The sequence below is a fragment of the Pseudonaja textilis genome, chromosome 3, assembly GCF_049901715.1.
Source record: "Pseudonaja textilis isolate UNSWEBS1 chromosome 3, rPseTex1.2, whole genome shotgun sequence".
In the NCBI taxonomy this organism is placed as follows: Eukaryota; Metazoa; Chordata; class Lepidosauria; order Squamata; family Elapidae; genus Pseudonaja; species Pseudonaja textilis.
In genome coordinates, this window is record NC_141992.1 from 94,290,474 (window position 1) to 94,318,470 (window position 27,997).

Sequence of the window (27,997 nt, forward strand, 5' to 3'; positions counted from 1 at the left end):
AAAATGTGCGTGAAAAACAATGTAGCTTCATGAAGCAAACATTTTAATGCTATCATTATTATTAAAAAAGGAAAGCCATTCACCAAAACAAAAAATGTTTTGCCTGTTTGAAACACTGAATGCTATAAGGCATGGAATAATAATCCAGTGGAATTACCCAATGTTTATTCGGGATAGTCCACAACCTTGATATTAGCAAAATAAAACCTTAATGGATTGACATGGTCAACCCTCAGATGTGGTTTTGTAAATTGAACAAAACCCGGAGATAATCCCTAGTCCTTCCATAATGCTTCACTTTGAAATGATGTTAATGGTAGGGGTAAAACAGTTTTCTTTCTTGTGAGTATCTTGTTTGTTAACTGATGTTAAGCCTAAAATTTTCTAGTCTGAAAGCCATGAGGAATTTTAATTTCATAAAAGCCAAAAAATAAATCATAAAGTGTCAGGAGAAGGAGGAAGGGATCACACACCTTTTTCTTTGCTTGGATGCCAAAGATTTTTGTCCAAATATTTCAAATTGGGTGAATAAGTTTTAGAATCTAAGGAGTTACTTGATATCTTATGAAAATAGTCAAAAAATAAAAATATATTCAATTGCAGCAAATGCAATTTAACTGGAGGTGGATCAAAGGATATCTGGATTAAAAGAAGTTTCTTAAGGGTCATTCTCTAATGCTAGAGGGTTTTTTTTCCCAAGATGAGGCAGACATAACCTCATCTTTCCATTCTATTGTTTCAATTGCTTTTGTAGAGCTTTACTAGACCATGGAGAACAAAGTTTCAAATGGATGGATAAATGTAAAATCTAAGAACAAATTTGTAAATACAAATTTGTCATGGAAAACCAGACATTTGGTTCAAATTATTTCAGCCTTGTTCATCTGAAATAATACATTTTCTCTTCCAAGAATGAACTGAACTAAGAGTATGTGAGAAACAGAGATGTTTCCTTTCCAGAAGTGCTTTTAAGGAAAGCCAGTTTCACTTTGAGTCTGTAGTTGAATGAGAACTTATTAATGAATACAGGATACAAAACCCTCTATTCATTTTCCACTGAAGAGGGAATTTGGAAAAACATTTCAGCCACTTCTGTTAACCCAGGACAGTTGGGAGGTCAAAATGAAGAGAAAGGTGCTGCTAGAGGCAACACCTTGAGTTCATAGATGAAAACTAGACTTTAAATGTAAAACCACCTAAAAATAAAATATCAGTCCCCATTTCTTCAAAACTCTATGTATATACCAACATATAAAGATATAAAAAACCAGCCATCCTCAGTTAAGGGAGTCCCTTCAGATTGCCAACTACGGGGGTGGTGCTTATCTCCATTTATGTTTCTGTGGTCATGTGGCCAGCATAGTGGTATGGAGCACTGTTATCTTCCCATTGAAATGGTGCAAGAACAGCTGTGCAGACTCCCGTCTCAAACCTGGGCTGTCAACTTTCCAGATGACAAGCCCAATGTTTTAATTGCTGAGCCACTGCATTGCCCACTCTCACCTAATCTGACATAAATTGACACATACACAGCACTATAGAAGTTATAGGATACCTGATTTTCTCACAGAACGAAACAGAGATAAATAACAAAAGATATCCTAGACTTCCTTCCTTGAGAGCCTACACACTTATAAATCTGGAAGTTGATACTATCCACTTAAAAGAGTTCTTTAAAAATTTCAAATGTGAAATTGTCAACTCCTTGCTCCTCCCCTCCTCCCCCCAATTAACTGCTATTCAAATCAGCTGCAGTTCTGAGGATTAGGAGCTAGCCAGTGTAACACCAATTAAGAAAACAAACAAACCACTGAAAATTTTGCAAATTACAAACTGGTCAGCTTAACTAGGCAAAAAATGAAAGAAATACATTACAAAACTACAGAAATACATTACAAATACATTCTTAATACATTAAGAAAAAATAACCAGACACATACAGTAATGTAAGAGAATTTATAATAAAAATTGTTGAAGAAAATCTGAAGGGGTTCTACAAACATATAGCTTGTTGTAACAATGTTTGAGAGTTTTTTGAGGCTATGTGGCTGGAATGACCCTGTTGATATTGAATACTCGGCCTTTAAAAAAAACTTTGAATACATTTCTAATCAAAATACTTTGAATACATTTCTAATCACACTTGTTTTGAAGAAATGGGGACTGACATTTAATCAAAAATAAACAGACATGGGGGAGTAGGGAAAGCCCCATCTTTTGGGAGAGTGCAAAATGGTTAAAATGGAAAACAAAGAACAGAGATGAATGAATAGCTTTCTTAATGTGGTAAGGAATAAATTCCTGAGTACTGAGATGTACTGTAGTTGGAGTGTTGTAGCCAAAACAAAATACTTTCTCTTGGGAACCAAGGACACTCCTGCAGGTGCCCGGAAGGAGGGGACTGAAGTCACCTAGCAACTGGACAGCATCCTGATTGGACCATGTGACTGTTTTGAGAAAGTGAAAACTTTTACTTTTAATTAGGTGAAAACTGTGGGAATATTCAGTGTCGATTTTTACAAGCCTGAGCCAATATGACATATTCAATAAACTTATTCTTTGAGGAAGCTGCCTGCCTCAGAGTTTTGCTTGCTATGGATATGTTACTTAGAACCCTGACATTTCATTCTGTCTTGCTGATCAGAGAAGCAGAATGAAGAAACATATGGATTTTCACCTGTTACAGCAGTATCCACATCATCATCCTCCACCGATTCCTGAGTACTGACACCAATGAAAGGGGATAATGGATAGCAAGTATTCAGATTCAAACCCAACATGAAATTGTGGACTTTGCCAGCACGGCCTTCTCTGGTGTTGAAAAGGGCACTGTCGCCTACCAGTGCCATAAACATCCTCTGGACCCAGCTTTCCTGGCTGGTCTGTTCGTGAGACTGGGGGTTTTCCGAGCCTGTTTGAGGTTTAAAAAAAAAAAGGCTTCAGCATCAGCAATGAAACCTACACATTAGTTAACTATTCTCCAGCAAGCAGGTAACAATGAAGCCAGTTCTTAAACATTAAGCAGCACATCACTGTTCCTACATGAACTTACTACCTGTGCTCAGAGAAATTAAATTGTGTCTCATCACTGGTCTGCAATGTAGCAATACTAACATTTATTTGTTTGTTTGTTTGCTGGCCATCTCATGGTTTAGGCCTATATTGCAGATTGTTTTTAAGTATTACAAGAAGACAATATATGCAAAATGCTTTCAATATCTTAACATAAAATATAAATTATAAGATCATTCTGGAATTTTTAAGCTATGCTTTTTTTTATCTCAGACATAACATGGACGTTTAAACATCTATCTTTTATTTAAAAAAAAAATAAGCACACACTTGTATGAAGCATCCAGAAATGTTTATCATGCCCCTGTCAGAATCTGATTCCGAGGGGGAGGCCAAGCAGCTGACAGGGAGTGGAAGTGTGGCTCCATTGGGTGTGGGAGAAACTGGGGAAGGGCACAGTCTGGCTGGGCAGAGCAGAGAGGTAGAGCAAGGCAGAGGGAATTCAGAGGAAGACCCAGGCCCACCCCTTCTTCATCCTAGGGCATGCAGGGAGGAACAGAGAAGGGAGCAACATGAGTTGTGTGGCTTATGGGGGAGGAAAGGGCCCTGATTCCTTTCATTAGCTGCAGCTGGGAACAGTGTTTAAAAAGGAAAGCTACGTACAGCAACTTGTTGGAAGCAAATCGTGAGTTATCTATTATTGTTGAGGCTTATCTGTGTTCCTGGCGTCTTCCCAACTGTGTGTGTTTTGCTGTGCTTTCATGTGTACAATTCCTTATCCTGCCCTGTCAAGTTAATTACTGCAGTGTAGTTTGTGTGGATTTTTATTTACAGTTTGTATGTACTTTGTTTTTGGACTGAATTTCCTCCACTTAAAGACTGTTCTTGGGAGAGTTTTTTCTCCAGCCGAAGGTAACCTGGACATGGGGGGGTGGGGGGGGGGGGAAATTGGAGGTATTAAAGGGACTCTTCTTACTATGTGACTGTGTTGCCTTTGTGCCACACCCTGGGTCATTACAATGTTTAATAGGAAAGTACCTCTGTCCAATTAACACACAGTCTTGTTTGCTCTTTTGGTTATGTCTTTTTTTGGAAAGGCATCATCCATAAAATATTTTGTAGGCAGTGTCATGATTGGTAAGTTTTCTTACCTTTTGGCCCCTGTGATTCATCATCACTATCTGAATCATTGCTTACAATCTGTCGCAACCTGATATTTTCTGTGAAAACAAGGAAAGAAACAGTTTGATAATTTAAATATTGAATAACAATAGAGAAATGGAAGAAATTAGAAAATATATTAGTACTGGGGAGGGGAAGGCGGTCAATCAGAATATTTCTTCACTGCAGTTGCCTTCCATTCCATAAACATAAAGAGGATATGTCTCTTTTGTGGACCATCACATAGAACAGAGGTGGGGAACAATGGCCCCTTTATGTCCCGTGGACTTCAACTCCCAGAATTCCTGAGCCAGCCATGCCCGATTCCTGACATAGAGATTGGAGCATGCCAGCAATACAGGGCAAGGGAAGTTGTCTGTACTTACTTAAAATTTTTAACCTAGCCTAAACTTCCTTATTTAGGCACTTTAAAGAAAACAAGGTCATTGTGATATTTTCTTCTTTTTTTTAAAGTTAGCTTGAGTTTTGCAGTTTTTTCATTCCAAAAGATTTTCCATCTCAATAAATATCAAAGGATAGCTAAGTAAAAATTGGAGGCATTGGATTTTTTTCTTACAAAGAAAGCTGCAATTCATGCCACCCTCTGATAAAAGAGATTAAGAAATAAATTCATAATTTATAAAGCTAGTTTCTTGTTCTCTGACACTGACTTCTTTTTGCTGGTTGCCATCTGATCTAACTTTTTATTATTATTACAGTATTACTAAAATCAAAAGAAACACCTTTCGGGGAGAAAAAAAAACCCTTACACTGTTTTTCTTTTACTTGAGCCAAACTCACTGTCTGAATGATGAGGCACACTAGTCTTAACCAAGTCAAAAGCAGGACCCAATATAGTGTGAGAAACAAATTAATCTAACAATCAAACTTCTGAGGTACAGTACAAGTGAGATTCAGTAGCTTACAATTTTCCCTACTCTGCTTGCTGTCAAGATAATAATAGCAATTAATGTACTCTTATTTTCTCTTTTCACAGAAGATCATAGACTGGGATCGGGACAAGGGTACACAGGGAAGATCATTTAAGTCTTTCTCATTGCTGTTTCCTTTGGAAAATTACTCTAGGGTGGAAGGAAAAAGACTGTAAAACTTCCCTCTCCATGCAGGCATGCAATCACATTTAAGTAGGATTTATCACTTGCTGTAAAAGACAAAATGAAGAGAAAACTTCTATATGTTCAATGCAATATGTAATTTGATCTACAGGGTGGCTGGGTTTTATTTATATACTTAGGTACAGGCAAGCTGGAAAAAGGATATTCTCAATCCTTAAAGCTGAAAAGGACAAAGGACCACCAATCTAGTCTCCATTTGAAATTCCCGCTTTCTGAAACCCTCAAATCAATCTCCTGGACTTACATCAAGACCCAATTCTATAATCATCTCCCTATTCCTCACTGCTGGTTCTCATAACATCACTGCAATGTATCATTCCATCTTCAGATGTGAGCAAGCTATTTCCCACTGGACTTGCTAAGCCCTTCATAAAAGCCATAATATACCAAAAAAAAGAAAAAATCCCTACCCCAAATGAACCATGATCCAAGAGATATACAAGCTATGTTAATATACAAGTCTGTCTCAGAACAGCAGCCGAGAAAAAAAACTCACTCAACTCTAAAACACTGCTTCAATTCTAGACCATTCTTAAATTAATCCTACTTGATTATACTGGGATATAATCCTGTTTTAGTGCTCCATCTAGTTATCTAATATTAAATCAGTTTGGCATTTTAAATGCATTACAATAGCCCTGAAAGTTGGAAGCTAGGAAGTGAGAAAATCTGGCTTTAGGACTCAATTCATGGTTATGAATCCAACACAGTCTGGTATACTAAAAACATTTCAAATACTTTTAAAAACATATTAGTATGAGAGGCTCTGGTTACTAGTTAACTCCAATATTTTTCCCTCTAAGAAATGAATTTCCAAAGTATGTTTGTATATATGGAAAGGGGGCAGGATATTTTATTCTAATCAAAAAACTGACATTATTCTTCAGAGTTCATTACGAAAGAATCTTCCTCTTCAGGAGTTCTTTTTATTATTATTTCTCAAGTAAATATTCAGTTGGGAGTGGTTTGCATTTTGGAAAGCAAGTAGATCACTTCCTTAAAAGAATAGTTGAGAGTGTGACTTTTACAAGAGTCATGCTCTTTCACGCAATGGCCATCTGAGTGTATGTCTGTGTAGATCAGTATCAGGGTTCTCCTGTGGCCAATGCACTTTTTTTTTCAACTCTGCAATAAGATTGACTCTGGTTTAAGGATACCTGACTAACACCATGCAGTACTGTAACGACAAACTATCAGACATTCAAAGAGTCATGAGAGAATGAATACATCATAACCAACCAACCAACACCTGAATAATTTAAAAAGGAAACAGAGAAACAGATTTAGCTTTAAAATAAAGGTAGTCCTTGACTTATGGCCACAAGTGACCCCAACATTTCTGTTGTTAAGTGAATTTTGCCCCATTTTACAACTTTTCTTGCCTCCGCTGTTAAGTGAATCCCTGCAGTTGATAAGTTAATAATCCGGTTGTTAAGTGAATCTGGCTTCCCCATTAATGTTTGTCAGAAGGCCGCAAAAAGTGATCACATGATCTTGGGACACCACCATCAGTTATAAGTATGAACTAGTTGCCAAGCATCTGAAATTTGTTTGTGAAAAACGGTCATAAGTCACTTTTTTCATTGCCGCAGTTCACTAAATGAACTGCTGTAAGTCGAGGACTACCTGTAATGCAAAAGTTAACCATATCCAAGTCAATTAAATCCATAGGATTAAGCATGCTTTCAGTTTTCGGAACAATGTTTTTATCCGTTTGGGAGTAAGTCTCGATGCCTTTGAAAGACTATATATTTCTCCACGACAGCAGACAGGCATGTAATGCATAATTCAAATTGTTCTTTTGAATGAAGTAGAAGTTCACCAATTTTAGATATAGGCAAGCAGCTGCTACCAACTAGCAATTCATTTTAGATGCTCCCAAATTTTATTATCTAACCTTTTAAAGGTTAGAAATTTCCTGTAGGATATGTGGAACTGCAAATTAGCCAAAAATGTACATAGATATATTTTTCCCAGCCACAGTCTTTCAAAAGCCTGACAGCTGCCTGGTGGGGGGGGGGGGGGCAGGAGGAGGAAATGATGGGTTTCTGTAAGGGATCACAGACTAAACTAAGGGCTGTCAACCATGAGTAAATAAAGGAGTGACATGGATGACTACTACAATGAAGACGTTTTCAGAGACAGCTCACCTCCTGCATTCTCTGCGGTTTATTTGGAATGAAATAACACCTTTTATAGTATTCTACATTTCCTCAAAATAGATTTAGTGTTGCTTTTTTAAAAAAATATGTATTAACCTCTGATGCTTTGCTCTTGTCCATTGTAGCAATTTTTCCATTTAAAATTCTATGTCAATTTTTATATAAAGTCATATTATGTCAGACAGCCAGAGTCGTGCAGTGGTTCAGATACTGAACCAGGAACAGTTCTAAATCTTCATCAGGAATAGAAACCAACTAGTTGACTTTTGGGCAAGTTATTTTATCTCAGCCCTATACTGGAAAGTTGAAAAAACATCTACTAATCTATACTGGCACAGTGTAACAGATTATGTTTCATAATTTTTAAGGAAAAGGTTTCCATTCTCCCCTGAATTTATTTGGGCTAATAATAATAAAAAAAAAAATTATGATGGTTCCAAAACTTGTGATCATGTGGACTCCAGAGGGATCACAAGTGAATTATAGAAGTGGTTGTAATCCCCCCCCCCCGCCCCCACCCAAGATTGCTCATGTTTTGACTGGAACAAGTTGGTGAGGTGGCTAAACTTATGGATCTATCCATCTGTTAAAATAAATAAATAAACTTGTTGCAGCAATTTTATTTTTTCTATTTGATTATTCTTCATTTGTTCTTTAGTTCATGAGGGAGACAGATAACAGGATCCAACACAAGCTGCATGGGGAAATAAGCAACATGAAGTTTTTATCCCTAGCAGATGAATAGACATTCATTCAGTGAATAAACGGAACAATAAAACTCAAAAAAAATAGGCTAGATTTCCAGTAATCAAGCATTGTTCTTACTAAATATATAGCCAGATGCTTCAGACAAGCGCCCACACAGGACATAAAGGCAATATTCTTTCCTAATGATATTTCATTACTATTGGAAGAAAAATGGCATCCAAGCTGTTTTTAGCTATAACAGTCATAACTACTAACGTCCATGAATACTTGTCTAAGCTACTTTTAAAATTAGCCCAGAGATCCCAAGTCTTTCTACACTGATAAATGTAGTGCATATGGTGGACATTCTTTCTACCTAGCTGTAAAACCTCTAAGAAGAACTTAGCATTCACAATCTGTCATGGAAGCCATGGAGAGTTACAAAGTACTTCTTTAACAGATAACCATCTTCATCATCTCTAGATTTCATCCCTGCAGGTCCAGGTGTGCTAAAGGTATTCTGTACCATTTCTACTTACTTTTCTCTTTTAAATGGCAAATAAGACATTTCCAACCAAAGCATTTACTCTGTAGGTTATTACTTCCTTTGGAACTAAAAGGTGACCTGGGAAATAGACGATCTTGGAGGCTAGGACGTTGCTTTTCAGCATGCCAATTTTACATTTGTTTAATTATTTTTAAACTACTTTAAAATATCAACATAGATACATGCTTCAATCTTTATTACAATACCTAGTTCTTCTTCCATTGTGGGTCCTTTATTTTGGCTATTAGAAACGCCAAGCACTCTGTTGAACAGTATAGCAAATGCACTTCCCCATATACCTGAAAACAAGTAAAATATTTTATGTATATAAATGACTGATATTTTATCCATTTAATATAATATCTTTATTAATTTTCAAAGTCAGACTTTAAAATACAAACTAACTTGTAGCATTTCTTAAATTTTAAAAATAACTATTATTACACTACTGTAAAAGGGATCTCAGGAACAGAGTGAAGAAGAACACAAACTATGAAGCCTTACACCAGATAGAAACTTTCTGTTTATCTAGCTGTAAGACCAGGATTCACTCACAGGACTAGAAAAGTCATGTGTGATTCATACATACTTTAACTGTGTGTTGAACCACCATATTTGGGCTGTAATGATCTATAATACTAGATGGTAGCAGAGAAATATACATTTTCTAGATCTGATACAGCAATGGCACTTTAAATTCTACTATATAGTGTCAAACACAAGGCCCGTGGGCTGGATCTGGCCTGCAGAGTGCTTAGATTTGACCAACGGGGCTACTCCTGGAACAGTGAAGGACTGGCCCACGTGCCTCTGCCAGCAAAAATGGAGCAGGTGGCCCTCCCAAGCTCTGTTTTCGGTTGCAGGAAGCCATTGCAGCCAAAAACGGAGCTCAGGATCCTATTTTCACTGGCAGAGCACTTGGGGCACCACAGGCACTCCTGACACGAGGGACATCGAGCTAGCCACACCTACCCTGGCCACACACACCCCAATCCCCCCACAAGGTCAAACACAACCCTGATGCAACCCTCAACGAAATCGAGTTTGACACTCCTCTTCTACTGTATGAGCCAGATTTTTTTTTTGCCCATACCACACATTCCTAGGAATAATATAGACAATTATTTTTGCTGTAATTCTGACATGCTTGAATCTTCTAAAATACTGTATTACCACACAGGTAAAAAAGCAGCTGGAAGCTTAGCTTGGTTCTTATAGATGAGCTTTCTTTTTACGCCTTTATGCATTTTCAACAATGTGATGAAAACCCTGGCTCATCCAGCTGAATCTGTCTGGCAGAATTTGTTCAAAGAATTATATATAATCTAAGGAACCACCATAATAAACAAACAGTGTACATTATTATTGCAATTACAGTATATTTAACTAGAAAATTTCTATCTTGGAAATTTTTGGATTTTCAGAGAACAATGCTACTATTTTTTTAAAAAAAATAAGAATAATGCTTGGGCAATTATTTACTTTCTGAGATTTAATCTAGTACTTACCCATTAAGAAATGCAGAGGATTCTCTTTGTATTCTTTCACTACTGTGCCCATAAAAAACTTGCTGCCAAACAGATTGGGAGTCATGAAGGTCCCATATTTAGCCATTCCAATCTCATAGGGACTGAACTCCACCCAATCTAAAAGCAGCAATAAACAATGGTTAGAACAGACAGAGAAATGAGGAATGACTTAACCTACTTCAAAGGCAGTGTTTACAAACAGAAATGTGTGACTGGTTCAGACTTCTGATTTTCTCACACTTTTTTCCTCCCAATATACAAACATATAAACTAGTATAGTCAAATTTCCCTCGTTGAATTCATCTGGTGTGATCCCATGAATATACCATGTGATTTACTTATTTAGGGCAATAGTTTGGGTCAAGAAAGATCTTGGTTCCAACTAGGGAATCATAGCAAAAGGCCAAACAAAACATTAAGTATCTGTTGAAATTGTTTTGGGAAATTTAACAATGAAGGGCTATAGTAAAGTGTTAACTGAAAGGGGTTTGCCATGGCCTTTTTCTGAGATCTTTCTTCAACTTCAGTTTGTCCCCTTCCTTCCTTCTTTCTTTCCTTCCTTCCTTCCTTCCTTCCTTCCTTCCTTCCTTCCTTCCTTCCTTCCTTCCTTCCTTCCTTCCTGTCTTCCTCTATCCCTTCTTCCTCCATTCTTCCCTTCTTTCTTTCCAATTCCTTCCTGTCTGAAGCAGTCACATCTTTCATGAAATTTCATTCTATGGGGAAGTAAATTCTAAAAATTAGCTTGTCTGAGGTACCTTTGTTGACTAAATTTGCCCTATGGTGCAGCATTTTGCACAATTGAAGGTTACAAAGTGTCAAACAGAAATGAGAATTTTGGTGGTATAGAGTTTTGATTGTTTTTGTGTGGAGAGCTATTAGCTATCTCCTTTACTAATTTAACATTACAGCTTTGCTCATGTGTTTTGTTTTATCGAGTATGGGACTTTGATCTATTACCATAAATAAATTGGTCCATGATAAATAAAACAAAAATAGAACTCGGCACCAACCCACTACCCAACTGCAGCATCACAAAATCAAAATTAATGCTGAACTGCCAACTAATAGCAGTAGACAACAAATATTAAGCAATTCTACCAGTTACCAATAGAAATGTAATGCAGTATTACTGTATTAATAAAAATCATCATTTTCACCCACCACCGAAGCCTTGGATTTTATATGAAAGAAAGCTAACAGAGACATTCTATTTCATATACTCTACCTGCAACATGTATTGTTTTGTTTGAACAATAAACCTACTTACTTATGTGCAACACATGCACAAAGGAACCAGAAAGGGCTCTGGTACTTACCTGACACACCTGTTCTCTTTGAGCTGTGAAGAACATCCAGTAGTGGGGAGGTGCTTCAGTCTCTGCATGTCTAGGATGGGCTTAATTTGTGGAACGCTCCTCCTCCTCCATGGGACTCCTCCCCAGCATTCCCCAATTTTGGCGAAGACAAGAGGAATAAACATCCTCGCCCTCAATGCCCTAACAATTCATTGGCCAAAACAGGACCCCACCAGACAGAAAAAAGGATGGGGCTGGATGCTCTTCACAGCTCAAAGAGAATGGGCGTATCAGGTAAGTACCAACGCCCTTTCTCCCATGAGCTGTTCAGAGCATCCAGTAGTTGGACATACCAAAGCTTGGCCTGTCCTACGGGAGGGACTCCGTCTGGCTTGAACTCCCCTCCTGGTCCCTGTGAACCCATTGCAAAACTCTTCTGCCAAAGGAGGCCTCAGCAGATGCAAACACATCTATTTTATAATGCCTAATGAAGGGCAATGGAGAGCCCCAGGTTGTGGCTTGACAAATTTCAGTTATTGGTGCCTGCATGGCCCATGCTGCCGATGTTGCAGTGCTCCTTGTTGGATGAGCTGTTATGCCCCTAGGCACCTGTAGTGATTGAGTCTGTTACGTTTTCGCTATCGCGGCCAATAGCCAATGGCCTATTGTGGAAGATGAGACCTTGCATCCCTGAGTGTTGGGCTGAAATGACACAAATAAGGCTTCCATTTTTCTGAAAGTCACTATGCGGTGAATATAGATGCACAATCTCATCTCACATCAAGCTGACACCATTGTAGTTCCAACCCTTGGGATGGCCCGGGACAGAAATTAGGAAGTATCAGCTCTTGTGCCCTGTGAAAAGCCGAATTAATTTTGGGAATAAATATAGGATCAGGACGAAGGACCACCCGGTCAGAATGGAAGATGCAAAGGACTTGTCTGGTTGATAAAGCTGCCAGTTCCGAAATATGACAAACGGAAGTGATCACTACAAGGAAAACTACTTTATACATCAGAAATTGGAGACTTGACGATTTCAAGGGTTCGAAAGAGTACTTAGTGAGTGCAACGAGGACCTTGTTAAGGTCCCATGTGGGATAATGGTAAACTGCTGGAGGATGTAAATTTGTTGCTCTTCGAAGGAAACTCCGTATGTGTGGGTGATGAGAAAGAGACAGTAGACCCTCTCAAGTGACAACCGATGTCAAGGCCACCACCTGTCTTTTCAACGTATTAAGTGATAATCCCTTGTCAAACCCCTCTTGTAAAAACTCTAGGATTTGAGCCACTGATGGAGAGATGGGATCAATGTGGGACTTAGTACACCATTTGCAGAAACTGGACCAAATGGCATTGTAAATGCGGGTTGTTGAGGGGCGTCTGGCAGCTTGGATGGTTTTCCAACCCTGTTGGAAAACTTTTCACTCTTCAGATGTCTCTGCTCAACTTCCAGACGGTCAGGTGTGGATGGGTCCGGATGTTGAAGGAGTTCTTGGGTTAGCAAAACCCTGTCTGGTGGAATTCTCCATGGTGTTGATAAGGATAGACTGCGGAGGTCTGCAAACCACGGCTGTCTGGGCCAGTAAGGAGCTACTAGCAGCAGCTCCGCCCTCTCATCCAGCAGCTTCTGGATGACCTTGGGGACCAGTGGAAGTAGTGGGAATGCATACAGAAGACCCTGGGGCCAATGGCAGCGGAACGCGTTGAAGTTCTCTGCTCCTTGCGAGGGGTACCTGGAAATGAATCTGTGGAGTTGAGAGTTGAGGGAGAAAGCGAATAAGTCTACCACTGGCTGCCCAAATCCCCTGACTGCCTCTTGAAACAGGGTTGGATGGAGGCACCATTCCGATTGATTGATTGTGGCCCTGCTTAGCCAGTCTGCCTATGTATTTGACAGGCCCGAAATGTGCTCTGCTCTGATGGAAAGCAGGTTGTTCTCCGCCCAATGACATAAGCGCTCCACTTCCCACATAAGGTGTTTCGACTGCGTGCCCCCATTTATGTGAGCTTTTGCTATTATGTTGTTGGTCAATATTAGTATGTGTTGATTGTGTACCTGTGGAAGGAAGCTGCAGAGAGCCAGGTGTACTGCTCGAAGCTCCAGCCAGTTTATGCTCCACGACTGTTCTATGGAGGACCGGCGGCCTTGGGCTGTGAGCGATTGAAAGTGAGCTCTCCATCCAAATAGGCAGGCATCGGTGGTGATAGTAAGTCTGTAGGGCTCTTTGAAGAGACAACCACTGTTGATGACTGGTCTGGTCCACCAGTGGAGAGATATGTGGACCTTTGATGGTACCTTGACCTTGTATTTGGAGTTGCTTCGGCGGAAGTGCTAGTATGGGAGCAGAAACCACTGGAGGGATCTTGTGTGGAGCCGGGCCCAAGGAATAATAGATATACATGAAATCATCTTGCCTAACAATTTTGATAGTTCAGCTAGGGACACCCTCTTATGAACCCTGATTTCCTTAACTAATTGATGAATGCTGTTTTGTCTATCTGGTGACAGGAAAACTGCCTTCCACCATATCTATGACTGCCCCCAGATGGATTAATCGAGTCGAAGGTGTTAAATGACTCTTTTTCCAATTGATTGAGAACCCGTGTTGTTGTAGGGATCGTAATGTGGTCTGAGTAGCTCTGACTGCTTAATGATGGGAAGATGACAAAATTAATACGCCATCAAGGTAACACTGGAGTCGTACAGAGATACCTTGGAGATGAGCAGCGAGAACTACAAAAATCTTTGTGAAGGTCCTGGGGGCAGAAGCTAGTCCGAAAGGAAGGGCCACATATTCAAAATGGTGGTTATTATAACAGAATCTCAAAAATGTAGAGTGGGAAGGCCGAATAGAAATATGTAAGTATGCCTCCATCAGATCTAAAGATGTAAGGATGTCACCTTTTCTGATGCCGAGTAAGATAGATTGCAGGGTGTTCATTTTAAACTTGCGATATACTAAGAAACGGTTAAGACGCTTCAGATCTAATATTGCTCTCCACCCACCCAAACTTTTGGGAACAACAAAAAGTTGTGAATAGAAACCTCGCCCTTGTTGGTTGGTAGCTACTGGTTGGATGGCTCGTGTGTCCAGTAGATGTTGGATAGCTGTTTCCATAAGATTGCGTTTAACTGGATCTCTGGAAAGAGGGCATGACCTAAAGAAGTCTGGGGGAGTGGATTGAAACTCCAGCGCAAGGCCAAATCTGATTCTGTCTCTGACCCAGGAATCAGACGCTGAGCAGTCCCATTGGTCCGCGAATAATTTAAGGCATCCACCAATGGGAGTCGGGCCCAGGGAGTTATCTTGGACACCAGAAAGACCTATTTCCTGCTCCTCGAAAGGATCTCTTGGATTGGCCACCCCTTCTGATCCTATCCCTGAAGTCGGACCTCTCCGGCTGCTGCCCTGGTCTGAATGATGGGAGTCTCTGGTATCTGGGTGAGATGGGTCCCTGATAAAAGGGCCGAAAGGATCCCCTCCAAAAGGACTGAGGGTTTCTAGAATCTGACTTCCGAAAAAGAGAAGGTAGAGTTTTCTTTTTGTTTCAGGTTTCGATTAGCAGTGGGTCGAGGCCAGGGCCAAACAGTCTGTCTCCCGCAATAGGAGATGAAGCCAGCTTGCATTTGTGCTTAATGTCCTCTTGCCAATGTTTTAACCATAGTAAGCGTCGCACTGTGACATGCGAATGGCTTTCACTGAAAACTTGACCGCATGATAAGTTGCGTCAGCTGAGAATTCAGCAGCTCCTATAAGTTTTGCAATATCTTGGTGCACTCTAATGTTGGAATTGGGGACATGCTCCTGTAAGAGACGAAGCCACCTGAGAGAACGGGTAAAGAAGGGAGTGGCTGTGGCTACTCTAATGGCCCACACATCAGACTGATGGGCCCTGTGTAGGGCCAGTTCAGCCCGTTTTTCCTCCGGCTTCAATGCCTCCAGCACTTCACTGGGAATGGAGGACGAGGACGCTAATCCCACTATAGGTTCAACTACCTTGGGAGTATTCAACAATTTTGAGAAATCACGGGCCAAATTAAAATATTTCCTGTCATATCCCATGGGGGCAGGGTACACCGCTGCAGATACTTACTGTTTCTGTACCAGTTCTGAAAACATGTGAGGAACTGGAATCACATCTTCTTCAACTACCGGTTGGTTGAAAATTAGATCTTCTGGTCCCTCTTCTGAAGAAGTTGGAGTGGTAGAAGGGGGCGACTTGTTCAGGCATGCAATGTTTTTTGCCTTAAACAAGAGTGATCTGAACAGTTGTGGGTGGAATAAGCCTGTAAATACAGGTTGATCAGGAACAAGACCCTCATCCTCAGACCTACCCCTTTCTCAGGGGTCTGCTTCTGACAGGGCCAGGTCACTGACTTGTATTATTCCTGATTCAATCTGTTCCATTTGATCAATTTGAACCACTTCTTCCGCCTCCTCCTCCTCCATTGGCCCTTGGAGGGGCGCTTCCCCCTTTAACTGTAGGTGGGTATAGTGTTGCTCCGATCTGGTCAATGACCTTAGCGATTGAGAATCAAAATCAGCTGTTACAGGATGTTCCCTGGTCAGAACTGCGTGTTGAAGACCTGCTGCAATTCCCTGGCGGATTGCCAGCTCCATCCATGCCTTCATCCTCTCTGGAAGAATGTCGTCCTGTCGAAGACCGGCAGCCATTGGAGTGAATGTAGCTTCAGAAGCCATTCGCATGGTCGGTGTTCCAGGTAACTAGGCCTGTTGACTCTGGGGAACCAAGCTGAGTCTGGATGAGAGGGAGAGATCTAGGGGAGGAGGAGGGTGGGAAGAGGTAGACAGTCCTGGACTGGGGGGCGGAAAGTCCTATGAGGCCCTGTGTGCCTCCCTTGCACACTTATCTATTTGCTTTTCTAATGCTTTATGGCGCCTGTTGGCATACCTTTCTGAAGCTTTAGAAAGACCTTTTGTCTGCTTAGATTTGTGCTGAGATTTGGCTTTGACCCTGGATGTTGAGGTCTGAGAGCTACTACTGCCTGACATTTTGATTAAAAGAAATGCAGTATGCTCATTATTCAAAGCGATACTGTGGAGGCGGTTGGCACGCCCAGGGGCCTGATCCAAGAAGGGACCAATATCTTATCCCCTTCATTTTTTTTAAAGATATATGTATATATGAGTCATATCACGGTAAAAATATCTTTCATTATTAAGATATTAATACATTATTATTATTATTATTATTATTATTATTATTATTATTATTATTATTATTATTATTATTATTATTATTATTGGAGTCAATGGCAATCACCAATACATATAGATATAAATATATATCTAAATTAATAGAAAAACAGTTTGATATAGTGAATATCCAAACAGCCAAATTAAGAATGCCTGAAAGTCCAAGATAATAAAGAGAGGCCTTCAACAGCTTCCCTGCACAGGCGGACACAGGCCTGGGTGCTCGCTGTTGTGCCGCTTGGTGGGTAAGGCTGTAAGGGTTAAGCCAACAATAATGCACAGATGGCCTTGAATCTAATAAGAAAACGAGGTGTAATAATTCCTTAGGTTAGCTGAAGAGAAGTCTTTGATCGGGAAGGAAAACCACCTCACACAGCTCGAGTTACAAATAGCCAGCCACACAGTCTTTAAAACAAAGGCAAAACAATGGCCATTACTTTTGGCGCACGCGCGCTTCCCAGCAACAAACTCCCACCACGAGGAGAAAATGCTTCCAACGGCTTCTCCTTGTGGCTAAAAAACAGCCAGGAAAGGGGTGGAAAGAATTAAGCTGTTATGCTTTCCACGCCAAGATGGCGTTCTGAGGGGAAGAATCAAACGATATGATTTAGATGAGGGCAAAAAAGCCCACGTCGCTATTGCCAATGTAGAAAAAGGCAATGTGGAATCACAATGGCAGGGGGTAGAAAAAGCAGTTGGGGGGGGCTCGGAGCAATGCCGAAGCCGCAGTTGCGAGGCTCGGAGCAATGCGAGAAGCAGTTGGGGGCTCGGGCAATGCGAGCTGGGGTGCGAAACGGTGCTGCCCGAAAATGCAAACGATCTCCAACAGCCAGATGGAGAGAGCTAATGTCGGGAGATCATAATGTGAGTTGGAGGCTAAAAGCCTGAAAAAAACAAACCGGACTATTTCCAAACCTGCTGAATAATTCTCCTGTTTCAGCCAAGGAAGAACAAAATGCACTGCCTATCCTCAACGAGGCTGAGCCAAAACTGGGGAACACTAGGAGGAGTCCCGTGGAGGAGGAGGAGGAGCGTTCCACTAATTAAGCCCAGCCTAGACATGCAGAGACTGAAGCACCTCTCCACTACTGGATGCTCTGAACAGCTCATGGGAGAACTTTGTTTTTTAGCAACAAGAGAATGTTTACATTGGTTTATTCACAGCATTAAAAAGCAGCTGAGTACAACACAGAGGACCTACCTGGTTCATAATTATTATCTTAAAAAGTCTCACTGTGTCACTCATATGTGTCTGAGACAAATTAAAAAGAGCAGTATACTGATACAAACATTAAGTAAGCACCAATTCTTTCAATCAATCCAGGCCAAAAGCATTAGTTTCATCCTCAAACGCTTTTGCTCCATCTGTCTTTAATTCTACTTCTTTGTCATTTTAATTTCTTCTTTTTGAGGTGGAAACAATAAAAATCAAGTTTTGTGGTGTTTACTTGAAGCAATATATACTTTTTATATATTTTCCTATGTTTCGTGGTTCAAACCTCTTTCCCTTCCTTTCTATGAAGCTATCAGATAAGATCATCAATGTGCTGATGATTCCTAGTTATATACAATTTGACTCTGTGCCAATATCAATGTCCTGTCATGGTGCCTGGGGGCTGTGCAAACAGACTTAAGTTGACTATTCATTTTAGCTTTGGAATAGGCTACCCTTCCGTATTCAAAACTGGTATAAAACCTGGGGATCATCTTGGAGTTGAAAAGAAAGTGGCAGATATAGAGATATGTCTGGTGCAAGAAACCAGAACAGCTTTGTGAGTAGGCCGAAGTAGTTTCTTTGTTGTTGATCGCCTATTTACAAGAATCTCGCCAGAAACTGTATTTTCTTGGGAACCAGCAAATAAAGACTTCAGTAGCCTCTGCTACATCCTCCCATGGAATGACTTGATGCTGGAACATGTTTTTACTGCTCCCTCTAGTTGAGCCACCACACTTCCCATAGTTCCATCTTGTGTGTCCATTGTGTCCATCCTGGATTAAGAGGCCCTTCATTTAGTTACTCATATTCCCATCATATCATGCAATGCGCCCTATGTGACCTCAAAGATCATATTAGAAACTGCAGATAATCCAAAGTGCAGTACCACAGGCAGTGATCGGCATAAGTCTGTGTGACACCCATTCCTGCATAAGTCACACTGATAGCCAATGAGTTTCCAGAAGCAATTCAAGATGGTAGTCATTAACTCTAAATACGGCCAAGTTATCAAAGGACCATCTTCCATGGTTTCTGCTCATCAGGTAAGATCTACATAATTGATATGTTACCTACCATCTATTAAATAGTGCCATCTCTTGGGACCCAACTTACCTGCCTGCCCTCTGGAATAGCATCTCTCTAAAGAAACATGTCCCTCTATCAAAAAAATGGGGTTCTAGAAATCCTTCAAACTGAGATTCTTCTCCCAAGCTCTGAAGTGGGTTAGTTGTTGAGCCTCTCATGGGTGTGTTTTGGGTAATTTCTTTTGTCTGGAAATTCATGATTGTTATTTTTTACTGTCTATCATTGTTTTTTTTATAAGTAACCCAGTCATTCTTGAATAGGATGGTCTTAAATAAATAAAGGTTGAATGAACCCAGATAGTGAGAACACTGACCTGCAAACATCAATTCTGACACATCAGGTTTAACATGAAGACAAGTAAAAAGTGGCAAAGCTGACTGTGCTTTGTTTATTTTTTCCTTCATATGAGATAAAGTGATATCCATTCTCTGTGAAAAGGAGACAGAATTTAATAGTTTAATATTTGAACTGAAGCTGACATATTTATTTATAGTTCATATTTTTAATCACCTATCCCCCTCAGAGTTTTACTTTTTAAAAAATACAAAAAAGTTACTTCAGATTACTTCATTATGGTCATAAACCAGCTGAACATACACCAAAAATATAGCAGAATTGCCTACCTGGACATTATAAATTAATAATCTTGTAATAAAGACTAAGAAAGCCTTCTTGCTACTGATTAGTCTGGTTAAAAATCAGAACTTGGTGATGATTGGGTCTATTTATTAGGCTTATAAAGCACTCCTACTCTTTCAGACTCTGAGCAGCTTATGTGCCAATTATCTATAACTTTCACAATGATAATACTATTTATAATAAAATAATAAAAACTGTAAATATAGTATTCATACATTAGGGAACTCAAAGTATATATTAGGAAACTCAAAGGATATTGTCATTGGCTCAAAGTTGACTCAGCCTTCCATCATTCCGAGGTCGGTAAAATGAGGACCCAGATTGTTGGGGGCAATATGCTGACATTGTAAACCACTTAGAGAAGGCTGTAAAGCATTGTGAAGTGGTATATAAGACTAAGTGCTATTGCTATTGCTACTGCTATTTTCAACTGGTGTACAACAGGTTATATTGCTGATATAAATGTATTATTTAATTTTATGTGCTAAAATAGCAGAGACTAAAGTTGATGTTTACGGACCTAATTTAGATTCTCCTATTGTTTTCTGAAAGTTTTTGACATTTGAATATTTATGATAAAGTGGTAATAGAAGTATTTGACAGTATTTGACAGCTACTGCAGCTTTCTGGGTAACCAAAAGGCAGACCGCAACTCACATTTACATTAGATTATGCTGTAGAATTCAGACTATTAGTTTAATTTTGATTAGTGAAGTTTTCTCATCGTTGTCTGCAGTTTCTACTACAAAGTCAGCAGTTCTAATGCATCAAGCTGTATTTACACAAATATTATGCACCTAAGATTTAAACAGCTTCCCTAAATGTTTTGATAAATGCTTACATTTTGAACCAATGTTTCTCCTATCAACATTCCGAAGATATCTGTAAATGTCACAGGCTGCCCACACCTCTTCTTTTTCCACAGTGCTTCAATGTATCGCTTCACTTTCTGGGGTGTAAGTAGTTTCAGTGGGGTGTGACTAATACTGTTCCTCAACTCAGCATTTATCTCCTTTGGCCCTTTCACTGGAAAATCTGGATGAGAATACAGGGTTGACATGTACCTATGAAGAGATCAAAACAATATTTTTAGTGAACATAAAAATGGACCAAAGATAGTCACAAGATTTTCAACCAACAATGGTGATGAATGAAAAAAGGAAGGTTCGCTAGAAATCATAATTCTGCTTAAAGAGCAGGTGGCAGTTGTGGCTAGGAGGACCTGTGGGTTATGATCAGTTATGCCCTTTCCTAGATCAACGATTCCTACTCACAGTTTCCTTCATCTAAGTCACCTCCTATCTTGACTATTGTAATGTGTTTTAAATGGAGCTGCCTTTGAAAAGTTTCTACAAAATTTAATGGTGGGTAAGCCTAGATTTGCACGTGTCACTTCTCTTGTGAAAGAATCCATGGCCAAATTGTTTCTGGGTCCAAATCAAGGAGCTGGTTATCATCTTCAAAGCCCTCCATGGCTTGAGACGAAGATATTTGAAGAACCATATTTTCCCAGTCATATCTACCCCACTCGCCATAATGGGGAAGCAGGGAATGCTATGGACCTTCTTAAGAAAGTCTATCTAGGCACAGGGGTCTGCAACCTTAAACACTCAAAGAGCCATTTGGACCTGTTTCCCACAGAAAAGAAAACACCAAGAAAGAAAACACCTTCCCCAGGAGGAGGAGGGGACGCAGTCTCTCCCATTGTGAAGCGTGCTAAATTTAAGTGTGCTGTGCAAGGCGCTGAAAGAGCAGTTAGCAGCCATGAGGCAGCAAGAAGAACATGGGGAGACATGCGATGTTCTCTCCATCACGAGACACCGGCTGGGCCAGCTGCAGATGACGCTGCTGCTCTTGCTGCCTCCATGGCTGCTTGCTGCTCTTGCAGCACCTCGTGCAGCACACTTAAATTTAGCGTCCTTCATAATGAGGGAAACTGCATTCCCTCCTCTTCCTCCTGGAGCCCATTACGACATGGAGCATCGGCTGCAGCCAGGCCAGTCAGTATCTCGAGGCGGAGAAAAGTTGTCCATCTCCCCCAGCGGCTGAGGTGTGCACAGCACCAACAATGGCCATATAGAGACAAGTAGAGGGGTGTTTCGCTCCCACTCTGGAATATGGACCAAGTCTCCATTCACCACCGTCGCCCTTCTCTTCTCAGGGCAGGCAAGGAGAGAGTGGGAGAGGAGGGCGAGGGGCAGGGCTAGCCAATGGTGGGATCATCTGACAGGGAGCCACAAGAGACGGCCCAAAGAGCCGCATGCGGCTCTGGAGCTGCACATTGCCAACCCCTAGCAGGACCAAGAAGGACATTTTCTGTAGTGACTCCTTCCCTGTAGAACATCATCCCTGCAGAGATAAGATTGGCCCCCACTTTGACATCCTTTTGCAAGGTCCTGGAGACATGGTTCTGCTAGTGGGCCTAGGGACCTCAGAATTATATGGAACCCATTAAGTGGCTGATCTGATTATCACCGGGAGAGTTAGAGTAGAGTGGAGTGGAGAGTTATTGGTTTGTTGAACTGGGGTTTTATCCTTATAAGCTGCCCAGAGTCACCAAGAGTGAGTTGGGAAGCCATATAATTTTTAAAAAATAAATAAATAAGAGAAAGTGGGGGAGGAGAAGTGAGACAAAACACTACTGAAACTTGGGAAAATCAAGCTATCATTTTGTAAATTACAAAGTTTTGCATATTTTACATTTATCTAAATTAACATATATTTATAACACATAATATTGAATAAAACTCTAATTGTTTATAAATACTCAGTCCTCTAACTGGGAAACACAATATGTATGTATTTCTCTAATCTCCATGTTTAAAATAGTATGCTACAGAAGAGAGGAGATTACTTCAATTTAAGAATTCTAATTTCATCATTTGGCAGCAAGATTTCAAATTAAATTTATTGATCCTCAAAAGAAATCTGACAGTAGTTATATCATTTTTTAAACTTCATTTTGACTAAGTTTATGCTGAAAAACTGACAAAAATTCATCTAGGGTTGCAGTCTCTTTAGTCTTTACAACAGGAAGATATTAAGTTTGTTTATGAATTTATTCCATTATCACAACTGAAGAGACTATCAGTATAAAATAATAGAAGATTATCTATCAATATAAAATAATAGAAAGAAAACAGAGTAATATTATAAACTAAAAGTTGTCTTAGTCCTACCTATTTCTACTTGCCCTTCTACTCCAGAACTTAGGTGCTTGTTGGGGCTCTCTTTGGTCTTTTTTAAAATTTTGACAATATGACCTAAGCCACCAGAAGACTCAATCTTTCTTCAAGTAGTTAGAGAACTTTACTGTAGAACTATTCCTCCAAGCAAAAAATTCCTTCAGAAAGCTAACTTCAAGGGACTTGTGAATTTGCTTTCTTTTATGCTCTACTAGTTTTAGAAATCAATCAAATCCATTATTTTAAGGATGCAGTAATAATAAACACCATCATTGCTTTCATGTTATTAAGTGATATTTTAATTTCAGTACATTTAAAGCTCCCTTGAGCTATACTGAAGATTTCAGCTGATTAGCGAACCATACAGGATAAGTATAAGTTTGAGGAGAATTTGTTTTTATAGCTCTCAATTTCCTCAAAAAGTATAATCTAAACATTAAAAACCTAAGTTGCAAGTTTTTATTAACTCAGAAAGATTTTTAAATCAACAAACCAATGAATTAGAAATAGAAGGGATTACAGTCATGATCTAAAACTAGCTTACCTTTTTAAAAAGATTTTGGCAATTTGGCTATAGAATCAAGGGATAAAAAATATACTGTACATAATAAGAGTAAGGTATTATCTATTAAAATAAAAATGTTTTTTTTTTAAAAAGGAGACTTGCCATGTAGATCCAGATAAACCAGCAATATATGTTGCACAGTCTAAAATTCCAGATTCATACAATGCTTTCATTACTCCAGAAAGTCCCACAGTTGCCCGAAATCCACCTCCAGAACCCAAGATTGCTATTACTGGTACCTGGGAAAACATACAACATAGATGCCTTCTAAGGTATTTATCACACAACACGAGCAAGACGTTGTATAGTTATGGAAATATTATATAAAACGCATAAGGTAACAGAAAACCCACCCAACCAGTGGTGGTATGCTACTGGTTCAGACTGGTTCAGTAGAACCAGTAGTAAAGAAAGCCTCCAGGGATCAGCTGAGGAAGAAAAAAAGCCTCAGACTTAGCTGAGAGGAGAAATAAAAGTACAGGATCAGATCTCCCACCCATCCCTGCACTTTTCTCTTCTTTATCCTCTCAGCTGATTGCGTTGCAGGCCTCAGCTGGTGTGGGGAAGCTGCATGTTCACTTTAGGTGCTCGCGCACGCAATCACTGAACTGGTAGGATCCAACTGCTGCACCCACCCCAAAAATCGTTTGTTCACTTCTAAACACAACCCATGGTTTGTATCTCTTCATCCAGGGTTTGAACACACATTTGCAAGACTTGATCTGTATTTAATACTCTTCAGGGAGAACAGCTTTGAGGTTTTTGTAGGAAAAAAACAATAGGCTAGAAAATTCTAATATATAAACATCTTTGCTATCCCTACTCACCATTTTAAAAATTGGAGCACTAACCTGTGTGTTAGCATGCCATTTGTAGTTAATGTCTCTGTCTGCCTTATGCAAGAAAATTTAGAAATAAACTCTAATTTTACTTTAAGATATTCAACATGGAGAAAGCATCAATTATTATTAATTATTTGCTTGACTAATTTGTTGGCTGTGCTGACCAAAAGCATTTCTGGATTGTTTAACAACACGAAAGTTCATATTCAGACATCATAAGCAATGATAAATGTGTGGGAAAATAAGAACATTGTATATATCACCCTGTCCTTTCCAGTTCTCAAGATGGCATGTCTCATAGATTAAAAAATGCTGCAATAAGTTTTCATAATTTCAACTCAAATTAAAGTTATTAGAGACTACAGATTTTTTTAAAAAAACAAGCAGTTATAATTGTTATTACTAGAATAACTAATTCTAACCATATTAGTTAGAACAAGTATTAGCTAGTTAGGAAAGCAAACAAAGTCTTAGCAATCATGCATAGCATTAGACAAAGAACTTGCTAAGAAAGTTTTAGCAATCTCCCTCTTTCCCCAGTGCTTCCCTTTCACAGGGTAAATCTGTGCTTTCCTTTTGTGCTTAGGCTTTTCCACTCTCCATTATAATCCTTTCATTTTCCCAACTGCTTTTCTGGCCGCTTTCCGCCTGACTTCTGAGAGGTGCTAATCACAACCAGGAGAGAAGAATTTATGCTGTCATTCTTCTGTCATTCTGCTCTCTTCAGTCTTCAGAGGATCCAAGTTATAAACCGTTTCTCTGTTCCTGTTACTCTCGGCCTTGCAGGCTGTCACTGCTTTGCTTATTCACTCAAGTGGCAGACCGGACTTGAAGCCGCCATAGAGTGACAGCTTACTCTTTTGTGCCGGGCTCGGGAGCTTCCCTCTTCACTGTCTTCCCCCCTCTGCAGCTCGAGGTTCTCCACGTTGACACGAACCTCTCCGGGGTTCGTGTATCCCTGAGGGATCGCTCCTGGCACCAGAGAAGGTGTTCAAAGACTGCGACAGCCTTCTTCACCTCCGTTCTCCCTGTCCTGCCACCGCTCTCTCATTTTACTTAAGATTAAAAGCCAAAGTTTTCAACTGAAATAAAAAGATTGTGATAATTTTAACAAGTATTCTGGGTTTGGAGAAGATGAAGTGGATTGCTGATGAAAATACATAAAAACAAAAATTTGAAAGGTGTTGAAAGATGAAATACGACTTGAAGTTACAGTAAAAAAAAAACTAATTCAATGTAGCTTTGGATCATTCTGGGGTTGAACAAACTAAGGACTGCTGGATATAAGCTCTCCAGACTTACATCACGAATAGAGGTCAAATCAGCTCCCAATAACTTGTTCAGATAATGCATTACTCTAGTTTTCCGCTGCTGTCGGAAGTCCTTCTCTTCATCACACAGAGCCATGCTGAAACGGAGGTCTGTTGAAGAGCTGTTGAGCAAAACGCATGTTTAGTCCTAAATCTCCTACTTAAAGGACTAACAAGCAATTTAATCTACTTAAGTTCTATGCCAATAAAGTCCTGCTCAAGCATGGACTTTCTGTAATGCCACTGAAATGATGGTTTAATAGTATTTAAAGTGCTGCATTTTTAAATATGGTGGTAAGACTTGCAGCTCTAAAAGGCTCAGAGAAAGTGAATTGTCTGGACCCACTGCCATCAGGTTTCAGGCCAAATTATAGTACTAAGACAACATAAATCATGCTTGTGTATACATAGAAAAGGGGCCAGTGGAATTCAATGGAACTTAACTACAGATAATGTAAAATACAGGATGGCCAAATAAATATACATAGGACTAAACTACAGCAATATCCTACTTTGAGATCAATAAGACATACAGTACTGAAGTGCATCCATTGCCTATCTCAATGAATTCTCAATCCTATGTCATTGTAGTCCAATATATCTTTCTGATAGAGTTTATCTATATATATATAAAAGTGAAATACCACTTACACATCATCACAAAATCTCCAGAACCATATGCCTACAAACTTGAAATTTGGCACGTATGTTCCTCTTGGCTTCTAGGTGCTCGCCAATAAAGGATTTTTCGAAATGACTATCAGAGCGTTAGTATTTCCTATATTATTATTAATACGCTTGGATGCTAAGGAATTGTACTCCCGCTCCTCACCTGAAAAGAAATCTCTTTCAACTGCAGTTCAGTTAAGCCACGCCCAGGCTCCTTGTTGTCTCCTTGCTCACACAGCAAGTACTATTTCAGTTTCCAAACAGCTCTCAACTCTCACACACTGACAGGATGCTAGCCAGATGAATACCAATGGATGCTGGTAGACATAGGCACAATTTTTTCCCCTTATTTTCCACCCTAAATGCTTGCCCGGTCACATAGTTTCGTTAGCGAAGCATGGGTATCCTGCTAGTATATCATAATTGCACAAAAAAGGAAGACATGTCTCAATGCTATCATTTCTGCACATACACTTTGTGAATACCAAGATTACTTACCAAACTTCAATAGATACCTCCAATGTGACTTCTGTAACCTAAACAAGCAATGTTATAATTGCATCACAATTTTTGTCAAGAAATTTGTGATCTATTGTCTTATAAACAAAGGAGTCTCACTTAACACTAATCACCTACCAGTTTATATTAGAGCAGATTTTTTCCTAACTTTCCAGGCTTTAAAAGCCCTTTTTCAAGTCAATACAATTTTTTCAAAAGACATTGTTATTTATATTTCAGTTTTATTTTACTTAAAACAAGAAATGGTATGAAAAAAAATTAAGAATAAACATAAATATATTTCATTGGTCTCAATACATTATCAATATTTGAATACTATCTCATATTCCCACACCATTTGCACCACAAAGACACAAACTGCAGAATAATTTCATGTTGAAGAAAGGAGAAGAGAGTAGGAGGGGAGGGGAGGAAGAGGGGCTAGGGGCAAGGGAAGTGTTACATCTTATATTCTCTGGAAGACATGGAAAAAAATAATAGATTTTCCTAAAAGAAGGAATAATATACAATTATCAGTAAAAAAAATGTAATGGAATTACACTTCAGTTTCTCAGCATTTATCATCTTATAACCAATGTAATAAGATTTTTTTTTTGCAATGCTGTTACCTAGGATGCAGATAATAAATAATACTGCCATATTGTGTAAGTAACCACAATTTTATCTGGGAAGTGATTTTGAAATGCATTATTGTTAGGGTTAGGGTTAGAAAAAACTGAAAGTAACACATTGTATCCATATAAAAAGAAGAAATTAAAATCTAGACTCATTGCAAAATATAAAGACCAGAGAATAGAAAACCTTGACAGGTATGTTTTCAAATCAAGTTCATTTTTCAAAGTATGACTATTATCCAAACTTGAACAAATACCAAATTCAGCAATCCAGAAAAATCTAGATGCTGTTCAGTCAATATATGAACATGGCTCAGGTCTTGACCCTACAAATGAAGGATTAAAAAATCTGGGATAGCGAAATGAAAGTACATCTAAACGTGGCTTATGGCTTCTCATGGATGGCTCTTCACAGCTGCAGCTATCAACATGTGTGTTGTGTATGCAGCTGTGCAAATTGGACTACAAAATAATATGTCATTTTAAGACACTGCCTACAGGAGTGGCTTCAGCCAGGTAAATCTCGAATTAAAAAATATTAAGATTAGCACCCCTAGAAATGCTTCGAAGAGTAAAATAAAAGATGTGGTTTGACTCACGT

General features: G+C 39.4%; 1 protein-coding gene across 2 annotated transcripts in view; it reads right to left on the reverse strand.

Annotated features, from left to right (window-relative positions):
• PLA2G4A (phospholipase A2 group IVA) overlaps positions 1 to 27,997 on the reverse strand; it is an 84,693-nt gene that overhangs the window by 11,475 nt on the left and 45,221 nt on the right. For both annotated transcript variants that reach the window (XM_026703242.2, XM_087930419.1), the window contains 9 exons: positions 26,762 to 26,799; positions 25,587 to 25,716; positions 23,545 to 23,681; positions 20,534 to 20,756; positions 19,367 to 19,481; positions 10,214 to 10,351; positions 8,912 to 9,004; positions 4,164 to 4,232; positions 2,678 to 2,911 (listed from right to left, as the gene is read on the reverse strand). In XM_026703242.2, coding sequence (XP_026559027.1) covers positions 2,678 to 2,911; positions 4,164 to 4,232; positions 8,912 to 9,004; positions 10,214 to 10,351; positions 19,367 to 19,481; positions 20,534 to 20,756; positions 23,545 to 23,681; positions 25,587 to 25,716; positions 26,762 to 26,799 — 1,177 coding nt within the window. The remainder of the gene's footprint in view (positions 1 to 2,677; positions 2,912 to 4,163; positions 4,233 to 8,911; positions 9,005 to 10,213; positions 10,352 to 19,366; positions 19,482 to 20,533; positions 20,757 to 23,544; positions 23,682 to 25,586; positions 25,717 to 26,761; positions 26,800 to 27,997) is intronic.